A 21869-nucleotide genomic window follows, 5' to 3' on the forward strand; every position below is an offset into this window, starting at 1 on the left:
CACAACTATAGGAAGCATCATCCATGTGGATTCACTCACTCCCACTGCCAGAGAGTCCATGCTGACTCACAGCGACTGACCCCTGTGGGTTTCCCAGGCTATAACTGTTCAGGGGAGTAGGAAACCTAGTCTTCCTCTTGAGGAGCTGCTGGTGATTTTGAACTGCCGACCAGGCAGATCACAACCTAATGCATAACCACCAGGGCTCTCCTCATTTAGAAAGTGGAGATGATATCACAGCATCCCTCACTGAAGGCAACTGCCTGTTAAGAGTATGAACAGTGAACAGAACGGCACTCTTTCATTCTCAGTTAAAGTACGTTTATTTTCTTTTGCAACAGTTTTATATTGTTATATACTTCACATGTCATACAATTTGATCATATTCTGCAATCAACTGGAGAACATTGTCTTTTCCTATTCATTGTTGTCAGCTCCTCCTTCCTGGCCCTCCCCCATCCTCCCCTGCCATGCCCCTAGGCAATTATCAATCTAGTTACTGTGTCTATAGAGCTCCTTGAATGCACTGTACAGAAAATCAGACAAAACACAAACAGTTGGCAAACAAGCCAACAACAACTAGACAAAACCTGGAAAAGCTTCAACCAAAAAGGAAGCAGAAAATATTAAAAACTCAAACAACTTCATAATGGGTCAAAAGAGATCAAATAAGGTATTACATTTTAACCTAACTACATGTCATAATCAACTTTGCAATGCTTTCTGTCTGAAAGCAAGGCTGTTCACAGGGTGAAAGGGGGGGTCATCAGAGGCTTCATCCATGTGGGTACCCCGCGAATGGATTTTGGATTTCCAATGTCATCCATAACCTTCTGCAAACCAGGTGTTCACAATCTAAGCTATGGTATCATTCCCTCCTTCGGATTTGGATTTTATTATTTGTAGTCCTTGGCTCACACAGACTGGTGTGACTCCTCCATGTGGACTTAATGGATGCCTCACTGACTTGAAAACAAGCCTTTAAGACTCCAGATGCTATTCTTTCTGAAAGCAGGGCACCATCTGGTTTCTTCAACACATTTTGATACAGCATCCACATCTTCAGTGATCTCTTCATGAGGGCGAGCATTGAGCAGGGCAAACGGCACTCTTTTAAAGGGTTATAGTGAGTGAGTACCCATGAATTTAAAAAACATGTTTGAAATTGTTTGCTAAAAATAGAACTTTAATTTTTAAGTATTAGTAAAACAAGCTACCTTAAGTAGCTATAATATAGCTTAGCTGGTGAAGAATGTCTGCCTTGAGCACTGTGCTGTTTTAATAACTATCTACATGGGATCAAATTAATAAGAGCAATGTGAACAATCAGATCAGAAACTTAGAGCCAGTGAGTGTATGCTATTGGAGGAACAGCTAGAAAGGAAGGTGGCCATTTAGAAAAGTGGGGGAATGGAATCAATGTCACTGAATTGTGCATGTAGAAATTGTTTAATTGGTGTGTGTTCTGCTGGGTCTGTCCTGCTCTGTATGTTGTCCATACATGAATAAAGTAAAATAGCAATTTGAACCCTCACAGTGACCAACCATGAGAGATGGCAAATGATGACAGAGAAGCAAGGAAGAAAAAGACAAAGGAAAATCTTGGAAACAGGATTACATAAAAATTTTAAAACTGTTGCGATGTCATCTGAAATAGAACATTTAAGTCAATAGAAGACTCAGGAAAAATATTAGCAATAGTAATTACTAATACTAAAAAAAATAAGCTACACATGCATTAAAATGCTCTTAATTGCGGGGAGGGAAGGGGGAAAAAGAGGACCTGATGCAGAAGGGTTAAGTGGAAAGCAAATGCTTTGAGAGTGATTAGGGTAAAGAATGTACGGATGTGCTTTATACAATTGATGTATATATATGTGTGGATTGTGATAAGAGTTGTATAAGCCCCTAATAAAATATTTTTTAAAAGCTCTTAATTTACTGAGCACTCAAAAATATACAATGTCTCACATTTAATAAATATTCAGACCCCCAAGATGAACTTCAACTTGCAGGAGGAGCTATGATAGGACTGTGAGTCAACACATGATATACGTTCAACCTCATTAACTACCAAAAGATGGAAAGAAAGAGGGCGTTTCCACCTCCAAATCAGGAAATCCTTCTTGAAGCACTGGTCCTCACCAATGTAAAGTAAGTGCTCTAAGAAGACACTGAAAATCAGTGCAAACTAATGAAAGGCTCTTTGGGAATAGGGATCCCTTTTCACTTCTTGGAATCTATCCTAACAAAATAATTGGGAATGAAAATAAAGATTACGACATAGCATTATCCATACAAGGAGGGAGGCTGAAAGCATTCCACATATACCAGTAAGATATAGGCAGATTTGTTTGCATGAGCATGCGTTTCTCTAGGCCAACAGGCAAAATCACCAGCATCTCAAGTTCCCCATCACAATGGGGGCTGCGAGCTGGGGAAAGAGAAGAGGAAGGCGTTCTCGAGGGGCCTGTTTTCTTTCTTTCTTTCTTTCTTTCCTCTTCTGGGTATTCAGCTATGTTCAATTAGCTGCCTATTCAATAAAATTTAACAGTATTGAACGTTTATGAAAAGTTCTAATAACATGGGAAAGACTGATTATATAGAATGTTGTAATCAAATTAGCACCTATGACTTTTATATACAGAATAACCTCAATGATAAAATATATTCCTATGCAGGTAAGCACAGAAAAAGAGATAGGAAAGGAATCTAACCAAATGTAAGCTGTGGGCCCTCAGGATCCGGGGCCCCAGGCCCATGTGCCAGAGCTTGGGAGGGCCCTCCGGGACCCTAGAGCAGAAGCTGGTGGCCATGAAGGCTGACAGGGTGCAGCGCCAGCTGATGGGGGTATGTAATGCAGTGGTTGGAGAGGGGAGGTTTCAGGCTTGTCCAGATGAAGATGCGGCAGGCTCTGGGGAAGGCTGGCTGAGCACTACCAGACCCTTCCAAGGAAACCTCTCTACCCAGCCCTCATCAATTACACAGTGATCATGATCTGGGATGTCCACAATGCTGTCTGAACCTCCAGGGCCATGATCTGGGACATGGCAGTGACTGAAGCTGCTCCAGGGACTCTCCAGGGAGACTTTAGCGTCCACATCGGCAGAATATCATTCATGCCAGCTACTCTGTGGAGAGGGCCCTCCAGGAAATCAGGCTGTGGTTGGGGAGCAGTGAGCTGTTGGACTGGCTGGACTGGAGTCCCCAAAGCAGTGCCTCAACAGCCTGGGAGGATCAGCCGCTCTCAACTGCCCCCACTGGGCAGAGACCAACTACCTCCATCATCCACCCTCAGCCTGTTCCCATGTTGTGCCAGGTAAGCCAAACCACCCTCCCTGAGAACCTCCTGCCCTGCGGAAGGAGGTGTTTGCGTCATCAACTTTGCTGTGCCCTAAGCCAGCACCACAATGAACCAAACCCTTCCTCTTCCAAAGTGCCACAAGAGGTGTGTCCACAAGAGGACTGAGCGACCTGCCCTCCCACCAAGATAAACATCAAAATTCAATGTACGCAAAAGCATAAATAAATAGGCTGTGGTCATTGTTGGAGGTGAGATTCTTGGCAAGTGCTATTTTCATCATGGCGCTGTTCTACAATTTCCAGAGAGAGAGCCTGCCCCCCAGCCAGCACCTGAGATTTGGACCTCTGACTAAGCTCCTAAACTGTGAGAGTACATTTGTCCCTTAAAGCCATCTGCTCTCCTGTGGTAGCAGTACTAGACCCCAGAGTCAGAATTCTATAGGAGCAAGGCCGTGTGGTACCGCTCACTGATGTCTAGGCTACTCCTGGTCACAGGAGCCCTGGTGTTTCTCGTCGCGTCATGGACTAGCGCAAACCATTGCGCTTGCTGGGCGGCTTCCAGATTAGAGGTTTGGGTCCACTCAGAGCCTTCTTGAGAGTAAGGCCTTGTGACCTGTTTCCAACAATCTGCCATGGAAACCCCAACTCCAAATCAGCCATGGAAACCCCGACGCCCACTTCCACTCTGACACACCTGAATTGGAATGACCTCCATGGTAACTGGTTGTTTTTGTTGGTTTGGATCTCATTCTGAGTGCAAAAGCATCCAGAGCCACTGAGAGAATGAAAAAATGAGTAGAAAAATCATAAAAGAGACCAGCCCGACTGGTCAGACAGAGACTGGTGGAAACCCCAAGACTATAGCCCTGAGTCACCCTGCGGGTCTGGAGCTGAATTCATCCGTATGTTCAATAATCAACCACTGAAGACCAAAAGAGCACCACTTATCCAAGAATAGAGTACAAAGCAAAATGGACTGCTAACTATAAGGTCAGCAGTTCAAACCCACCAGTTTCTCTGTAGGAGAAAGATGAGGCTATTTGTTCCAGCAAAGATGAGTCATTATTGTCAGGTGCTGTGGGGTTGATTCTGATTTGTAGCAACCGACGTGCAGCAGAAAGAAGCACGACAGGGCCCTGTGCCATCCCCACCATCACTCTCATGTTTGAGCCCAGTGTTGCAGCTACGCATTTTTCCCTGCCCATCTTGGCCTCTAAGAAGCATTCTGGCTATACTTCCTCCAAGGCAGATCTGTTGGCTCTTTTGGCAGTCCGTGGTTCTTTCAATATTCTTCACCAGCACCATCATACAAATGCATCGATTCCTCTCTGGTCTTCCTTCTTCAATGTCCAACTTTCCCATGCACGGGAGGCCATGGAAAATGCCCTAGCTTAGGTCATGCACACTTTAGTCCTCAAAGTAATAGCCTTGCTTTTCAGCACTTTCAAGAGGTCTTGGGAAGCAGATGTACCCATTCACAAGTTTGGAAACCCTATAAAGGATCCCTCTGTGTCACAATCAGCTCAATGGCCGGGGGTAGTAGTGGTGGGCTGGGTCACACAAACAGTTAAGCACTCAACTTCTAGCCCAAAGGTTGGCAGGTGGAACCCACACAGAGGGACCTCAGAAGACAGGCTTGATGATCCATTTCTGAAAGGTCACAGCCATGAAAACCCTATGGAGCAATTCTGCTCTGCACATATGAGGTCACGGTGAGTCAGAACAGACTTGACAGCAACTAGCAATGGGCCGGGGTGGGGGGCACCCCACTGTATGGAAGAAATCCTATCAACCAAAAACCAGCTGCCATTCATTGAGGTCAGTGTCCGCAGTTCACCTTCGCTATCTACTGGCTACAGAGTAGACACCGTGCTCTGCAGACTTCTCTTCATTCTCCTGCCAACTCTGCGAAATAGAATGTCTTCCCATCTGACAGATGAGAAAGACTGAGGCTCCGAGTTCAGTGAACTTGACCCAGGTGCAGCAAGAAGTGAAGTCAGGATCTGAATGCCAAAAGCTATGTGGCTAACCTTTCTACATGGTTCTCTCTGAATTTCAGTCTGCCCGTCTGCCCAGAGGGAGAACAAATAAACAATAAGGAGGTTCACAGTTTTCAAAGCTCACAGTGGTGCCCTGAGAGTAGACAGGAAGCCAATACAATGTCCCAAGGCCTCTAAGCCTGCCCCAAGTAGGGATCCAGAGTACATCTCTGCCCCAGCAGGGCTATCAGGGGCTGGCACCTCTCTTGGCTTCTGGTTCTTTGTTCAAAGACAAGGTCCAAGGTTCTTCATCTTGGAGACATCCGGGTCAGCTGGGTTACAACCATCTGTATCTGCTCTTTAAAGCATATGGTGAAATACACTTTCCAGTGATTGGGGTTAGTCCAAAAAGAGTATCACAACCTTGAGTCAAGAATCCAGTGGCCACTGGATAGGCAAATTATCAGGCCCACTCCCCTCCCCTCCCCCAAACCCACCTCCATGCCGCTCCCATTCCCAGGTGGTGGTGAGAAGGCCCTATAGGTGGCTGAAGCCAACTCTTCACAGAAAAAGGAGAGAAAAAAGGAGGCCCAGAGGGGTGAGGACATTTACTCAAGGTCATCCAGCAAGCAAGCTGAAGAGCCCCAAGACGATGTTGGAAGGGGAATATGACTGTGTCTGCTGGAGAGCAAGTGTCCACATGAGAGAACTTCTTGAGCATGGTCAGGAGCCTCACACATGCTCAGAGCTTACCTGTGTTCACAAGAACACAAAGCCATGGATCCTGCTAACACACTGCAAGCTCCTCAAGGTCAGGGATGGGATCAGATTCCATCCTCTACCTTCCTGAACACCCACTCTGAGCCAAGTCCTGTGCCAGGCACAGAGGGACAAGCATAAGGGACTCTCCACCCTGGCGGCAGAGTGGGTCGAGAGCAGGGCTGCTAACTACAGGGGTGAGCTCACCAGCTGTTCCCTGGGCGGAAGCTAGGCTCAGACCCCCACAGGAGCTTGAGCCAGCCAACAAACGGGGGCCAAGCAGCCAGTGGAGAAGCACTCAAGGAGAGCCGCATGGTGGCTATGAGTTGGACTCCTCGGGGCGAGAGTGTCGCTGTCCTCAGGAGCATCAAAATAAACAGAACACCTCCATAGAGCATAGGTTCCCAAACTTATTTGGCCTACCGCTCCCTTTCCAGAGGGGGGGAAAAAAAAGATGCAGCACCCTCCCCCCTGGCAATTACAAACTTTTGCATCCCATCGCCCAGCATAGAGTTTAGGTCTCTACTTTTGCAGCCCCCGGGGGCTGCACTCTGGGAAACGCTGCCCCACGTGGGATCAGTGCCAGGCAAACGGAGAGGCCGGTTGGAGGAGCTTGAGCTCTCGCAAGACCCTGCTTCTGGAAGGAGGAGGCGGCACTTAAGTTGGGTCTTAAAGAATCAGGGAAGTGTCATCCGGGTGGAAAGGGAGGCAGGCAAGGCCCTTCCAAGAAGTTCTGTCTACCAAGCATCTACATACGAGCAGTCACAACAGTAACGATGGCAACCGCTGAGCATTTACCTTGTGCGTCTCTGCTTGTGTGCACTTACACCCATACTAGCTCACCGATCCCCAGAACAGCCTTCGGAGGTCGTGCCTACTGTCCTTACTCCGGCAAAGAGTTACAGTCAGGCCAGTCCCACCCTGTCCTGTGAGTCAGAATCAGTCCGGCGGCAGTGAGGAGAGTACGGGGCCAGGAGTCTAGTCGAGTGGTCCAGCCCCAGCCCCTGGGCCTGTCAGCATCTTAGGCACCTCACACATGAGCGCCCCATGCGACGAGGTCTTGTGCTGGACACCAGGGTAGAAAGAGAATACTTGGTGTTAGCTATTTATTTTCCAGCTTATTCTAAAAATGATGGATGGAGGCACAAAAATAAATAAAGACACAACCAGAGCCTCAAGGAGTTCACAGTTTATAAGGAAGGAAGGACAAGTAAACAGAAGATTCCAGGTCTGAGGCTGCACAGGGAAGCATTGGCCGCTGTCAGAGAACAAGACAGCGGCTATTAGTGCGATGCGCCGCAGAGGGCGGCAAGGCCCTGAGGGGAGAGTCAAAGGCCTGATGTTCTGCCACCGGACAGTTAGGAGCCAAGCTGGGATATCAGGGGACCCTTCAGTGCCTGCCCCAAGGACTGTCTGTGGAACAAATCGATACCTTTACAGATGTGCATAAACAGGCCGCTGTGCTTGATAAAACGCAGGTCTCTGTAAAACTACTAACCTTTTCCCATTAGAAATTTTTTCCATGGACAGTCACTAAAAGAAGCACTACTATCATATGGGGAACGGAGAGACTGCTCATGTTCTATTTAGAAAACGGATGGCCCAGCCATCAAGGGTAGAAAGAAACAGAAGCCTTTCAGACAGGGAGCTCTGAGGATTCCAGGTCTGGGATTTCTGCACTTCGCCCACCTCTGCCCCCTCACCTTCCCAAGCCCCCTCGACTGACTTGAAATCTAATGGCCCAGAGAAGGCCCTGCCCACCCCAGCAAGAAGCAGAGATGCCCAGATACTCTCACAAAGAGCGCTACGCAAATACAAATGACTGTTTGATCAATCATTTGGCCTCAGTGTGGGATTTGGTTAGAATTAAAGCCATCTGGCCAAGGGGGCTGGGGGGTGGGGGAGGAGACAAGCAGGCAGGAAAATGACCCACCCCTAACCCCCCCCACCCCTGGGGGGAAAAAAGCATTGTTAAAATATAACAGACAAAAACAGTCAAGTCTCTGCTGTTATTTCAGCCTAAGCCACTTAATCCTTCAGCACATAAAGCAACTTATTTTATGACCTTTTCCCTTTAAAAAGTAAATCAGAAGACACTGCCCTGAATTCGGATATCTCTGAAACACGCTACTCATCCCTCCGAGTGAAATATCCTGTTTCATAAACCTTCTTCGAGACACTTGAAACTGCGGAGCACTAAATGTCTAGCTTTAGGCATCTGACATTCCAGAGAATTAATATTTAAACTTATTATAGAGGGGGGGATAAAAAGAATTGCCTTTGGTTGAAGCATGAAATATTTAATAGCGTCTCCAAATTAGAAACCCTATTTTGTTTCGCGATGGAAACGGCCAACGCTATTACCTGGGCTTTGCACTCAAATGAGATGAAATACACAGGCGGTCCTCCGATTAAACACACAATTACTGCCGCTTTCCCCAAGGAGAGGGGGAGTCAGACAGGTTTGGGAGTGGAAGCGATCGGGTTTCATTTTTACGATACACTTAAAATTATATTATCATTCTCGGCCTCGAGGGTGAGACTGGAAAGCGCTGAAACAACTTAAGCACCGAAGACGCCATGAAAATTGGGGAAGCCACGGTGGCCTACTCACAAGCTAAGCCGCCTTCCTAGGAGTGGACCCGCTGCTGGGCAGAGTCCCCAGTCAGGTTCTCTGCTTGCTTGGGCAAAAGCATTAAGCGATTTGGGATAAAAATTAAGCTTCCTTCGACACAGCGGACCCTGGCAGCCTCTGCCGGCACGTGTAATTTATTTACAGGGGTGGAAAGTCGGCAAAATACATCATCAACTCTTACACAAACTTCTACTAGGTATTAAATGCCCAGCCCTCAGAGAAGTAATTCATATAGTCCAGCAATGTTCCAAAATAAACTCAATCAGCAGCCCTCCGGAGTACTTAAAGCAGCAAAGGCGATCTGCACTTTTCAAGTCAGGTTTATAATACTTCTCGGGATTTTTCTTTCTTTTTTATTTTTGTTCCGCTAAAACCTTCTTTTCCATCAAACCTGTTATTGAAAAACAAAAGCAACATCTGAAGGAGCGAGCTGGTTGCCAGAGAGACCAATAGGAAGGGACTGGGCCGCAGAGCAGCCGGGCTCCTCAATTCTTCATGCTCACTCTTTCAGACCCAGTGTCAACAGACAATGGCAAAGATACTTTGGTCGATAAAAATCCCTGCAAGTCCCTCTTCTGAGTAAAGACAAATGTCATTCTCGTGAACACGCACAGCTCCTTCAAGGCCACAGTCCCCACCTCGCAATGGTACTTTTCCTATCCTCCTTCTCTGGAGGGCAGGCCCTGGTGGTGGTGTGGTTAAGTGCTTGGCTGTGAAACAGAACAATGGGCGGTTAGGACCCACCCGCAGCTGCAGGGAGAAAGATGCGGCAGTCTGCTTCGGTAACGATTTACTGCCTGGGCCACCCCATGGGGTCCCTCTACTCTGTCTTATAGGAGTGTTCTGAGTTGGCAATGGGTTCTCCACCCCACCCCCTCTGGCAATCATTTGGCTCATTCATCATTTGATGGAAAAGACTCTTCCAATAAGCTCGCTAGTTCAATCTGATCCCTGGCTTATTCTCCCTCCCAAACCCTTAAGCATCCCACACTTTGAGTAGTTAGAAGTATTTAATCAACCCTGAGCTCCTGCCCAGCGAAGTCACTCTCCACAGCAGGTGTGGTGAGGCTCATGAGGGTTTCTCAGCAAACCGATGTCTTCAGAAGCAGTAGAGGGGAGACTGTGAGCAGCTTTGGACACGACCTCTCCCCAGACTGTGTGAAAGGCTCAGATGGGAACTGAGTCACCTGCAGTAACTGGTGGGGAATTGGGTCTGTATGCTGTTGAGAAGGGGTCCCCCTAGGGTCCTTAACAACTTCTGAGCCCGGCTTCCAGAGAACCCCTAGCCCCACCACCACAACTGGGAACACGCTCTTGACCCCCTTTCTGCAGCAGGGCAGTGGGCAGTATCCTGTCGGAGTCAAGAGGGTGTTTGTAAAGGCACACATCAGCCTGCTTGCTGAGGCCTGGAGCTGGATGCTCAGAAAGGCTGTCTGCACCGGCTCCCCCAGCCAGGCTCTGGGAGCACACTGGATCTCTACAGCCACGGCTCTTCCTGCCCTGCTGGATACAACAGGTGGGGCGGAAGAGCAATGAGCTTTGTAGGGGGAGAAGATCAGCTTTGCTGTCACACAGATCTGGATTGAAACTTCAGGTTCTACTACTTACTGTCACTGGACCACCTTCCCCAACTTCAGTTTCCCCCTTTCCTCATAGAGTTGCTGGGGAAGAAGGGGACGACACCAAACTTACCCCCATGGTATCGATGCCAACTCAGTCACCCTATGGAGGACAGAGCAGAACTGCCCCTGTGAGTTTCCAAGACTAACTCTTTACAGGGACTGAAAACCCCGTCTTTCTCTGAAGGAGCAACCAGTGGTTTTGAACTGTTGCCCTTGAGTTTAGCAGCCCAACGCGCATAGTTGCTAGGTGTGAGTAAATGCTATAAAGTATCTGGTCTTGCACTGAGTAACCAAAACCAGATGCTTAACCCACTACACCACCAACGCTCCTTGGCACCAAGTCTATGTTGGCTCCGTAAATGTTAGTTTACCTCCATCTTCCCATCCCTTCTGGAGTCAAAGAGTTCCAAGGAGAAGTTAAATCCCTGCCTGGCCCATCACAAAGGCAGCCTCTTTCCACACCCTGATGCCTTCTCAACTTCCCAGTCCAGCTAAGGTGGAATCCATGAGTATGGGAGCAGAGTAGGGCTATGGATACTCCAGTCAAACCGCTCCCCATTTTACAGATGAGAAAACCGAGGCTTGAAGCAAAGAGCCCACGTACACACACAGGTTGCACCATGATACATGTGTTTTCCCCAAACAGGCTCTGAGCATAACCACCAAATAATTCAGGCCATACAGGAAATGCATTATTCAACTAAGGACTGGCTGCATGCAGGTCCCTTCTCTGTGTCGCTGACTCAGAGGCTGACTTTCAAAACACAGCTCATAACGCTAACACAATCTGCCTCGATCCGCCGGAAACCTTCTGAAGGAATAACCCTTTGGAGTTTCAGAAGACTGGGGGAAAAAAAGGAAGCAGATGCTTGGAGGGACTTTAAACTCTCAGCCCATGGAGCTAGGCTTGGAGGCTCCCCACCCCCCACAGCATCCCGGCCGGCCGCCTGTTTTCTTTCGGTTTCTTATAAATAAGGCTTTGGGAGACCAAAGCAGCCACAAAACTTTCCCCCTTCGTTTGGGCTTGCCTGACTCAGTCACTCAGCTATCAGTCCCCGGACTTTGGCTCCCAATGCTGAAAGCATTTTTTTTTTCATTGTAAACTATTAATTGGGGCAGCGGCTGTTGATAAACAAGAAGTCCGTTTTTAAAACTGCTAGAATCATTAGCATAGTGAAGCCGGCTGCACCAGCATCTCAGAAGCCTGCCGGTTAGGGAGTTGTTGTGTTTTGGGTTTTGTTTTGCTTTTTTGAAGGGGGAGGGAGGGTTTGCCTGGCCCTGGTACTACAGCTGTGAATTTTGCATAATGCAGTAGAAGTTTTCAAAACCTACTGCAGGGTTTGTTTCAGATCTTTTCCGCCCTTAATCTGGATGTCTTTGTTTTACACGCAAAAATAAACTCCTGCCTACCAAAAGAAAAAACCGTCTAGGTCCAAAATAATTGCAATTAAAATCTGTAGGGAGGCAGGGGAGGGACAAAAAAAACACCCCACATTATCATTTAGCTTTGACTATCATCATATATCTGTAAGGTAAGGGTCTATAAATCCTACTCACTAGCTTTAAAACAGGAAATACTTTTCCAAGAAAATTACAAGAATGGAGGAAAATTATCCTCTCTAGGCAAAAACCACACTTAGGGATAGTCCCTGGGACACTTCCAAATAAAGTTGATGTTTGTTTGTTGTTGTTGTTTTGTTTTTCTCTAAGCCTACCCCAAAAATGACTGAACTCCCTGCTCCAAACTTGAGCTTCTCCCTTCTTCTAGCGCGCTGGCCAAACTCCACCAAATAAAACCAAAGAGAATGATGATAATTATGCAACATTGAGAACAAAGAGCATAAGAATATATTTTTAAAATGATTCATTGTGCACTTATGCCTGTAATGGGATTTTAACGCACTGTAAAAATAAGTGCACTGTCTCACTCTGCTTCTCACGCGCATGAAACGCAGGGCAGAGATGGATGGGTTTGGTTTTGTGTCAGGAGGAGGAGAAGTGTGCAGAGAAAACACAGCATCGAAAGAAATGGGCTCTGGAAGCACAGAGCGAGCAGCACAGCCCGTGGATACGACTCCACAGCAAGGAGCGGCCCTATGATGACCGGAGCCCAGCTGCGCATCCGCCAGCTAACGGGCTCAGAAACGCGCAGGCCTGCGTAAGTAACCTCCTGATGCGATGTCCCCTTTCTACATCGTGCATGCCAACTCTCAACAGCTTCCAGGGAGCCCGGGCGGCGGGAAGGGAAGAGAAATTCTAGCCTCACAAGCGCCTTTGGAAATCTTTGGGAAGGAGATTTCCGCTACAAGTCTATAAAAGATTTGTTGGATACATAACTCTTGCGACGGGAAACGCAACATGCCCCTATCTTATTTGTATACCCACACACATGCATGTTTCCCTTTGTCTCCAGCCTGACATTTGGCCAGCAGGCTTTTCTCCCCTTGATTTAAAACCTCAAGCAACGAAAAAAAATTGGATCTGATTATTTCCGGATCACAGGACCAGCACTTTAAAATGGATGAAATGCAAGCAATTGCCCACCAGAGCCGGAGGGGTGGGAAAGGCTTCAAAAATAACTCCAACCTATTACGGATGTGCTAGTCCATCCGAGGCCTCCGCCCAAGCCCAACGCGGCTTGCAGATGAAAGACCTCCACCTAGTACCACCACCAACAACGCCTTACTATCCACGCCTTACCTTCCACCTCCACCAGCACTGCCCCCAACACCCAAGAGCACAATCATGGCGTGCCTCTCTTGTAAAACAAACACAAAACCTGATGGGTTTTGGGGTTTTTTTTAAAGTTACGTTTGATACCTGCAGTTCTGTTTACTAATAGCAGAGCTGCTATTGGTCAGGACCGTGGGACTGCTTTGCATCTTCAGGAAGAATCTCCAGGATGGTTGAAAGACCCCAGGAGTCGGGCTGAGGGAATAGTGATTTCATTATCTGGTTTGGTCTGGGAAGGGCAACACTGGACAAATGGAAGCATGTGGTAAGAAGTTTTCTGGCTACGGCCTGGATGCCAGCTACCCATTTCCACAGATGCAACGCAGAAGAAACACCAACCAAAACAAGGGAGAAAATTATATATTTTAAATTCTCTGGGAACATTCCCAAAGGCCTTCAAGTGCACACACCACATAGGAGGTACACACATGTAGGAGGACAAGCTGTGGGCTCGGCATCAAATGTGTAGGGCCAGACAAGCCTTGGAAACCGCCACGAACAAGTGCTGCACCTTTCAGCAGCTCCTCAAGCTTGACCGTCAGCGTCTGACAAATGGGAATCCTATCAAGAAGGACCAGCTTCTGCCCAACACTGTGCAGTGTGGAAGTGCTGCTCCACCAACCCCTCCGGAGGGCCCACAAGGTGGGTCCAGGGAAGCTGGGGTGAGGACAGGATGAAGTAATGTGGGACATCTCTGGGCACTGTCGAGCCCTGTGCGCAGGAGCAGCGTCATCAGGGGCCCCACCATGAGGCCGTCCGCTCCCATAAAGCCCAGATGTTTACGTTCTTCCTTCGTCGGGACTTATAAAAGCAGAGTGTCGAGTGTTTAAAAATAAGAAAGAAAAGTGCAGCATCTGGTAATTTGGCCTTTCCGACTGTTTGGAATCAGGATAAACGGGGCTCTGCCATAAACAGATGGCGATTCTTATGGTAAGTGATGACAACAGCCCTGCATGGGCCCTGCCCCATCCCCAACATCTCCTAACCCCAGTTCTGGAAACACAGGAGACCCTAACATTTCCATATAAACCGCTGAGTTCAAGGGCAAGTGCCTGTCCTTTGAGGCGGGTCTGTCCACTGCAGAAGGCAGCTCATCTGAAACCCGACCCCTGACCAAGTCATTCGCTCTCATCACAGGCGGCAGAGGTCACAACAGACATGAAGGCTTAGCTCCTCTCGGCTTCCAGAGTTCCTGTTCTTCGCATTCACCGTTTTGAAAACCAAACCTTTCTCTCTCTGTTGCTCTGCCCCCTTTATCTCACGCGTCACTGACTCTAGCATGCAGTGCCTGGCACAAATTACTAGAAGCCATGTCGTCTACCTTTTTCGTTTGCAAAGCAAACTATTCTGGCAACTACTGTTTGACTTGCCATCGGAGGCAGGTTTTACTATCTAGTGTACAAAGGAAGCAAACACCAGAGGATGAGAACATTGAACGAACGCATCACAATACAATCCCCCCCAAAACAGGCACGGAGAATGGGGGTGGCCCCTTCACACCCATTCAGTCTCTCAAAGTAAGCCTCACAGTAAATTGACAAACAAGGACGTGAAGGCTCACAGGAAGTCCCACAGATGATCGGTGGCAGGGTCTTGCAATTTCCAGCTCGGTCAATAAATATTTTTCAACTGGTAGTTCTAGCTGCCTGTTTTCAATAAGCCACATGCTGGAAGGTAGACCAAACACTCAAAGGGTACGCCGTCTGAAGAACATTTTGATGAGAGTAGCAGCCGTTTAAGACAGTGCAGTTTCCTCATCGAATTTTTAAGGGGGTGTCAGAGGTTCTACTGGAAAGCTGGATTTGGTGGCTGGCAAGGTGGAAGAATTGGCCAGGAGTGATGTAGAGGCAGGTTCTGACCTCCCCAAGCTCAAGTCCCTGTGCAATGTGCTGGCCAGAGATTTCTGCCCTGGCCTGCCAAGTGACACTTTTCCAGGACACTTCCCCTGCTCCAGGCCTCAGTTTCCTTCTCTTTCCGACTAGTAGGCTAAACCCTGCCCCACCAGCCTCATGGGGAGGCTGTGGAGAAAGCTGTTTCGAAGCCTCTTGGGAAAAGTTTAACCAGAGTGAACAGATTAAGAAAGAGATCCTTGCCCCCACCCCCGAATCTTCCTCTGCCATCTCTAAATGCAACCCTAACTTTGAAAGGTCTCCAATTTTAGACATTAGGATGCGGGGGATAAAAATAATTTGGGTTTAGGGGATGGAACTAGGAAGATCCTACAAGAAAGGATCCAGATGAAAGGTCTGCATAACCACAGCTTTGGAACAAAGGCTACGTTTGGAAGCGCCAGTCGCCTGCAGACCCAATGTTGGTAGCAGCCACCATTTTTTAAGTACAAAACGTTGCAAGAGGGTGTCTGTCCAACGGGGAATTGTGCACAGATCGGGCAGGCCGGTCAGCAACTATTACTCATAACTTGCTACCCAGAACTCCCCCTCCTGCTGGTAAGAGAACCGCTTCCGATCCTCTGGTCAGGATCTTCTGCAGGCGTCTTCTTCACAGCTACCCTTCTCCGAAGTGGCCTCTCTTGGAGAAGAGATGGCTATTCAAAATAAGGAGACAAGAAACGGCCCGCTCTGCTACAAAGTCGGGTGCTTCAAATAAATTTTTCAAATGTGGAGGAGGAGAGCTGTTTATGTTTTCATTTTACTAGTCTATGAATTCTGGAGTGGGGTGTTGATTTTTATTTTTTCCTTTTTAACCAGGAAGGGGCTCTTGCTTCTCATTGTAAATCGCTTCTAAATATCACCCAATTCTAAATCATCAGGGCTGAAGCTTAAAAGGAGCAGTGGCAACAGAGCTAAAAAAGAAAACACACACACAACTTGATCTTGTCATCCTCTAGAAAGAGAACCACGCGGGCCCTAAGGCTGATCTAACCAAACCCCAAGGTCATGGTTTCTTGCAGTCAGAAAAGAAAAAGAAAGAAAAACAGGTGGGGGGGGGAGGCTAAGGCCTTAACAGATTTCTCCAATTTCTGGTTAATTATCTGTCAGCATGAAACTTTCAAATAATGTCTCTATAATAATTAACTGCAATGGGAAGAACATGTTCACCCAAATCCCAGCATCCTGGCTGACGCTGAGCGCAGAACGTTGCTCCCGCCTGCACCTAAAGGTCACCAGCTCCGCTATGCAGAGACATCCACGGGCAGAGGAACCTCTGAGCAAAGACTGTACTTTGGGATCGTCAATACAGAAGAGCCATTTCTACACCACTCACGCTGGATTACAGATTCATAAAACGCCCTGGCAAAAACCCAGAAATCATCTGGTATAATTCTTCACTTGACAGATGGGGAAACTGAGGTCCCAAGAGAAGGGGAGCCTTGCTGAAGCCTTCTGGTTTGTGTTATTTAGGGAGGCTGGACTATTTCAAAATATGTCTTTGGCTGACTCAGAGCTGGAGATGCCCGACTTGCTACTCACGAACTACAAAAAAAAGGTCCTAATTTATAATAGGATTTTGACAAGTTTCACACAGCCTTTATCAGAAACATATCCAAGCAATCCCCTGTAACCTGAGCTTTCTTAGGGAAACACCCTCTCCCACCCCCAAACAGGCTTATCGCATTTAAATTAGATGCTTCCTACCAACAGGGTTCACTTCAGAGTGACAGGCGCATGAGTGCCCCAAACAACTACCGAGAAGGTGCCGGACTCTGCAGAAAGCCCCACCAAGTTCTCTGGAGGCTGCCTGCCAAGGCGAGCCCCCAATTCTCCGTACCCGCGGTCACAGGCACCTTGTGACCCCGCCAGACTCACCCTTGCCGGCGGCGGTGGCGGTGGTCTTGGGCTGGCCATAGTCTCGGGGGCTCCGGGGCCGGAGGAGATCGTGAGCACGCGGTAGCGGCGCAAGCGTCCGAGGTAGCAGGTCCCGCGAGCCCCCGTCCCCGCAGCCGCTGCCGCTCACGGTGACCCTGAAGGCCATATGCGTCCCAAGGCCAGCGGGCCCACGGCCCGGGCCGGGCACACCGGGCACCTCCTTCGGCCTCTTGTCGGAGTGTGCTTCGGCCACCTCGCAGTGCATGACGCCGGTCGCGCCTGGGTCCTGGGGAAGGGAGACAGCACAGGCGCGTTAGCATCCGAGAAGCGAACCAGGGCCCGGACTGAGGTTCAAACAGGTCGTCAGGCCTCAGTTTACTCTACGTCGGTCTCTAAACCCGGTTAGCGCCGCTCCTCTGGCCCAACCCTGAGCTCGAGCCCAACTGGGGCCCAGTAAAAACCCCTTCTTTGGCGCAGCAACCGGGCCTTCGCTCCTTTCCTGGCTCGTTGAGTGGCCGGGCCACCGCGGCTGCCCTCCTGCCCAAATCTGCCTCCACCAAAACTGCCTTCTTTTAGTTTGGGTGTTTTGGGGTTTTTTTGGCCGAATGAGGAAACTGAGGCCTGTCCGGCGTCACCCAGTGGGACGGGCACAGGGTGGCAAGGAGGCGGCGAAGTCTCAGGGATGCTCCAGTGGGCCACCAGCCACGTCCCTCGAGGGCTCTCCAGGGCTAGCTGCGCGCAGAGGCAGGGGGCGCGCTTCCACGGAACCTCAGGGAAGACCCTCCTGAGGAGACACGCCTGCGACCCCTCAAACCAGGAAAAACGGGAGCCTGGCGACAGACGCCCCTCCCGTGACGTGCAGCCCCCACGCGCGCACCGGGACACGCAAGTGCCGCGCACATGGAGAAAGGGGAGCGCACACCCCCAGCCCCAAGACACGACCCAGAGCCCCATCAAATGCCATGGAGCTCATTCGGCTCATAGAGACCCTCTTCCCTCAGCTTCCCCCCCACACACACACACGTGTACATCGACACTTGAGGACACGATGTACCACGCATACTACGTTCAATCATTCACGCGCTCGGGTACTCAGCAGCACAAACAACCACACACACACACAACCCCTGCGACACAGCCGCCGTGGCCCTTCCACGGTCCGTCCTGGAATGAGGGCCGGGACCCCCAAACTCTCCTTTCCCCTCGACGCGCCATCCCCAAGTTCCTGGACCCCCGCGTCGCCGGGAGCGAGTCCCGGTTCGCGGCCCCGCCGCCGCCGACCGCGGGCCGCCGCCACGCCTCACCTTTCCGCGGTCGCTGCAGCTCGCGGGGCGCCCGGCTCCGCGCGCCTCCACTGGCGCCGCAGCCCCAGCCGCCGCCGCGTCCAGAGGGGCGGCACCCCAGGGGGCGGGGCCGCCTCCGACCCGACGGCCGCTCCGGCCACTGGCTCTCGGTGGGGGCCGCGCCGAGACCAATCACAGCGTGGGGCGGGGCCTTAGCGGGGCCCGCGAGGGGCGGGGCCCGCGAGGGGCGGGGCGGGGCGTTTGACAGGCGGCGGCCGGCCGGAGCCCCGGGGCGGCTTGCGGCTCTCCAGCCGCGGCGGCGGCGCGGAGCAGGCCCGGGGCGGCGCCGCGGGCGAGATGGCTGGGCACTGCGCCCCGGCCCGGGCCGGCGGAGCGCAACTGGGCGAGAGGCGAGCCTCCCCGCCGGCCTCCCCCGGGGGCCCCGGGCGGGAGCCTTGCTCTCCCCCGGGTCAACGGTCTCGTCTGTCGCGGAGGAGCGGCCACACCTGGGACGCGGAGGTAACGGATGAGGAAGTGCTCGCTCGCTTGCTCCCCGCCACAGACAGCAGAGCGAGTCCAAGTTGGGACCGGCACCCGGGCCACCTCAGCCCGCTTTCCTGAGGTTTCTCTGGAAAGTGTTTCTTCCATCCGAGAGAGGCCAGGGTCTCAAACTCCAAAATGTAATTAAATGAGAGAAAGCGGGGTGTGGGGTAGGGCGGCGGGGGGAATGCCCGGGTTCCAACCACGGATACTGCATTTCAATTCAGTCTGGGGAGGAGCGCCCCAGCGCTTAGGTTTGTAGCGCCCTCCCGGGCGACCCCTACTATTCTAGGGGTGGAGACCGCGCGCTGAGGTCTGTATCAGTTCCCTTGCCTAGGCCTACCCCCACCCGCACCCACTCCCACACCCACCCCACACACACACCCCCACACACACATCGTGTGTCTCTGTGGGCCTCGCCTGAAGCACAGAATGAGCAGGCAACCAGCAACAGTGAAGCTTCACAGCGACTGGAAGCGGCTTCATTTCCCCTCCGGAGCTTCAGTTGCCCTCTGTGTAAATTGGAGGCGTTCCCATTGCCAAGGCGACTGGAGGATCCTGCCAGGTTCCTGAGATGTTCGCCGCAGTTCACTCCCAGCCTGCTTCCTCTGCGCTGTCTCGGTGATCTGAGCCAGGTCCTGCCTGGCTTTGCAGCCTCCGAAGGCTCTGGTTCATGTTGACCTCATATATCACAGAATGAAATGATTTCCTGGTCCCCCACCATCAGCATGACCGCTGCACCCTTTCGCCTTGGTCTTGGCATGAGAGATGTGAATCGAGCCCCTTCTGACCACCACAGCCCGTCAGGTGTCCCACTGGATTCTGCACAGGCTTGGAGACCCCAAACAGCATTCCTGGCATCTGGGAAACCAAGGACTTCCAAAACATAAAATCCCATTTTCTGTAATGTATTAAATATGGCCTGTTAGAATTCGAGACCAGTAAAGCTAGAAAGGGCCGTGCATTTTAGTTAGACCCCACCACCACCCCACTTTCAGAGAGCAGCAATGTGACCTGTTCCCAGCCATGTGGTGGTGAGCTTTTTGACTGCCAGTCCAGAGTTCTCCCGCTTTGAGCAACCACATAGCCATGATCAGGTAGAGGATTCCAACCTTGCCTACAGCAGACAGGCCAAGGGCTGCATGTTGTTGTTGTGTGCTGTGGAGTCATCCCTGACTCATGGCTTCCCTATGTAATACAGAATGAGGCACTGCCCAGGAGTCCTATGCCATCCTCACAACCGTTGCTGTTTGAACCACTGTTGCCACCACTTTGTCAGTCTGCCTCACGGAGGGGCTTCACCTCATTGCTGACCCTCTACCAAGCATGATGTGCCCAAATTACAAAACCTCATCCTCCTCACTTCTAAGGATCATTACGCCTCTACGTCTTCCAAGACAGGATGGTTTATGCTTCTGGCAGTCTGTGCTACACACAGTATTATTCACCAACACTCGCTCCGAGGCATCATTGCGTCTTCATCTTCCTTATTCATCACCCAGCTTTTGCATGCAAAGAGGGCACCCGAACTTACCAAGGCTTGGGTCAGGCAACTCTGAGTCCTAGAAGTAACATCTTTGCTCTTTAACACTACAGTCTTGTGCAGATTGTCCCAGCGTGGTATGATTTCTTGAATACTGCTTCCACGAGTGTGGATGTTGTTGTTAGGTGCCACTAAGTCCATTCCAACTCCAAAGCCCCTCGGTAAAGCAGAATGAAACTCCTCCCAGTCCTGAACCAATCCCCATAGTTATGTCTGAGCCCAGTGCTGCAGGCCCTGTGTCCATCCATTTCCATGAGGGTCTTCCTCTGTGTCACCTTCCTTAATGCTTTACCAAGCTCCATGTCCTTTTGCAGGGACTGATGTCTCCTGATAATAAGTTCCAAGTATGTGAGACAGTCTCGCCGTCCTCACTTCTAAGGAACATCATGGCTGTACTTCGTCCAAAGCAGATTTGTTTGTTCTGCAAGTCCATGATACTTTCAATATTCTTCACTCACTTCATAAATCAAATGCAATCATTCTTCAGTCTTCCTTATACATTGTCCAACTTTTGCAAGCATAAACACTCACTGCCAAATCAATGCAGACGCATAGTAGCCCCATAGGACAGGGTAGAGCTGCCTCTGTGGGTTTCCAAGACTGTAACTCTTTAAGTTGTGGTAGATATATAATCATTTATCAGTTTGAAGATTAAGAGTGTAGGGTGGAGCTTGTCAATCAGATCATAGCCAATGAAACCTCCATGTGGGCCTGGCCTTCTCCTGAGATTTCTGGGGAAACCCGTACCTCCTCTATGGAGGTGGGAGACTCTCTGCTGACACCCTGGGAGACATCACACCTGACAAGACACATGGACCCACCCTGATGCAGAGACCCCTGCCAGTGCTGAGATGTTTCCAATGACACTTAATCCAAGGACTTTCTACCCACTGACCTGTGATCTTCTACATTTGGCATCTTTACATGTGTTTTGTGAGTCTGAAGAGGACTTTATAGATTGCTATCAGACATATGGGCTAGTATCGGACTTATGGACTTGATCTGAACTGGACTGGGATGTTTTCTCAAGGCTCAATTGCTCTTGTATATAAATCTCTTTCTTATACGCATATGTGTGTCCATGATTTGTTCTCTAGTCTACCCAGACTAACACAGGAGTAGAAAGTTCCATCTTTCTCCCGAGGAGTGACTGGTGGTTTCAAACTGCTAATTTTGCCATGAGCAGCCCAACTCATAACCACTACACCACCAGAGCTCATAGATCTATAAGGTGGTTACCAATACCATGGTAAGAAAGAAGAAGAAAAACACAATACCATGGTGAGAGGAAGGCAGTTAGTCCTCAAAGTGACATCTTGCTCTTCAACACTTTAAAGAAGTCTAGTACAGAGATTTCCCCAATGCAGGCTGTCCTTTGATTTCTTGACTGCTGCTTCCATGAGCATTGATTGTGGATCCAGCAAGATGAAATCTATGACAACTTCAATCTTTTCTCCATTGATCATGATGTTCTCTATTGGTCCAGTCATGAAGATTCTTGTTTTCTTCATATTAAATTGTAATCCTTTGATTTTCATCAGCAAGGGCTTCAAGTCCTCCTCGTCTTCAGCAAGCAAGGTTGTGTCATCTGCATACCAAAGGTTCTTAATAAGCCTTCCTCCAATCCTGATGTTTTCTTCATGCAGTGCAGCTTCTTGTCTGCATGCAAATTGAATAAATATGGTGAGCGTATACAATCCTGACA

General features: G+C 49.8%; 1 protein-coding gene and 1 long non-coding RNA gene across 2 annotated transcripts in view; one reads left to right on the top strand and one right to left on the bottom strand.

Annotated features, from left to right (window-relative positions):
* The window catches only part of GLIS1 (GLIS family zinc finger 1), a 291490-nt gene extending 273957 nt beyond the window's left edge, over positions 1-17533 (bottom strand). The window contains exon 1 of the mRNA XM_075556390.1: positions 16799-17533. Within this exon, the coding sequence (XP_075412505.1) occupies positions 16799-17063 (265 nt within the window). The 5' untranslated portion in view covers positions 17064-17533. The remainder of the gene's footprint in view (positions 1-16798) is intronic.
* An 830-nt stretch (positions 17534-18363) lies between these two features.
* The window catches only part of LOC142454953 (uncharacterized), a 36412-nt gene continuing 32906 nt past the window's right edge, over positions 18364-21869 (top strand). The window contains exon 1 of the long non-coding RNA XR_012785723.1: positions 18364-18600. This is a non-coding gene — a long non-coding RNA (uncharacterized LOC142454953). The remainder of the gene's footprint in view (positions 18601-21869) is intronic.

The sequence above is a fragment of the Tenrec ecaudatus genome, chromosome 1, assembly GCF_050624435.1.
Source record: "Tenrec ecaudatus isolate mTenEca1 chromosome 1, mTenEca1.hap1, whole genome shotgun sequence".
NCBI lineage: Eukaryota > Metazoa > Chordata > Mammalia > Afrosoricida > Tenrecidae > Tenrec > Tenrec ecaudatus.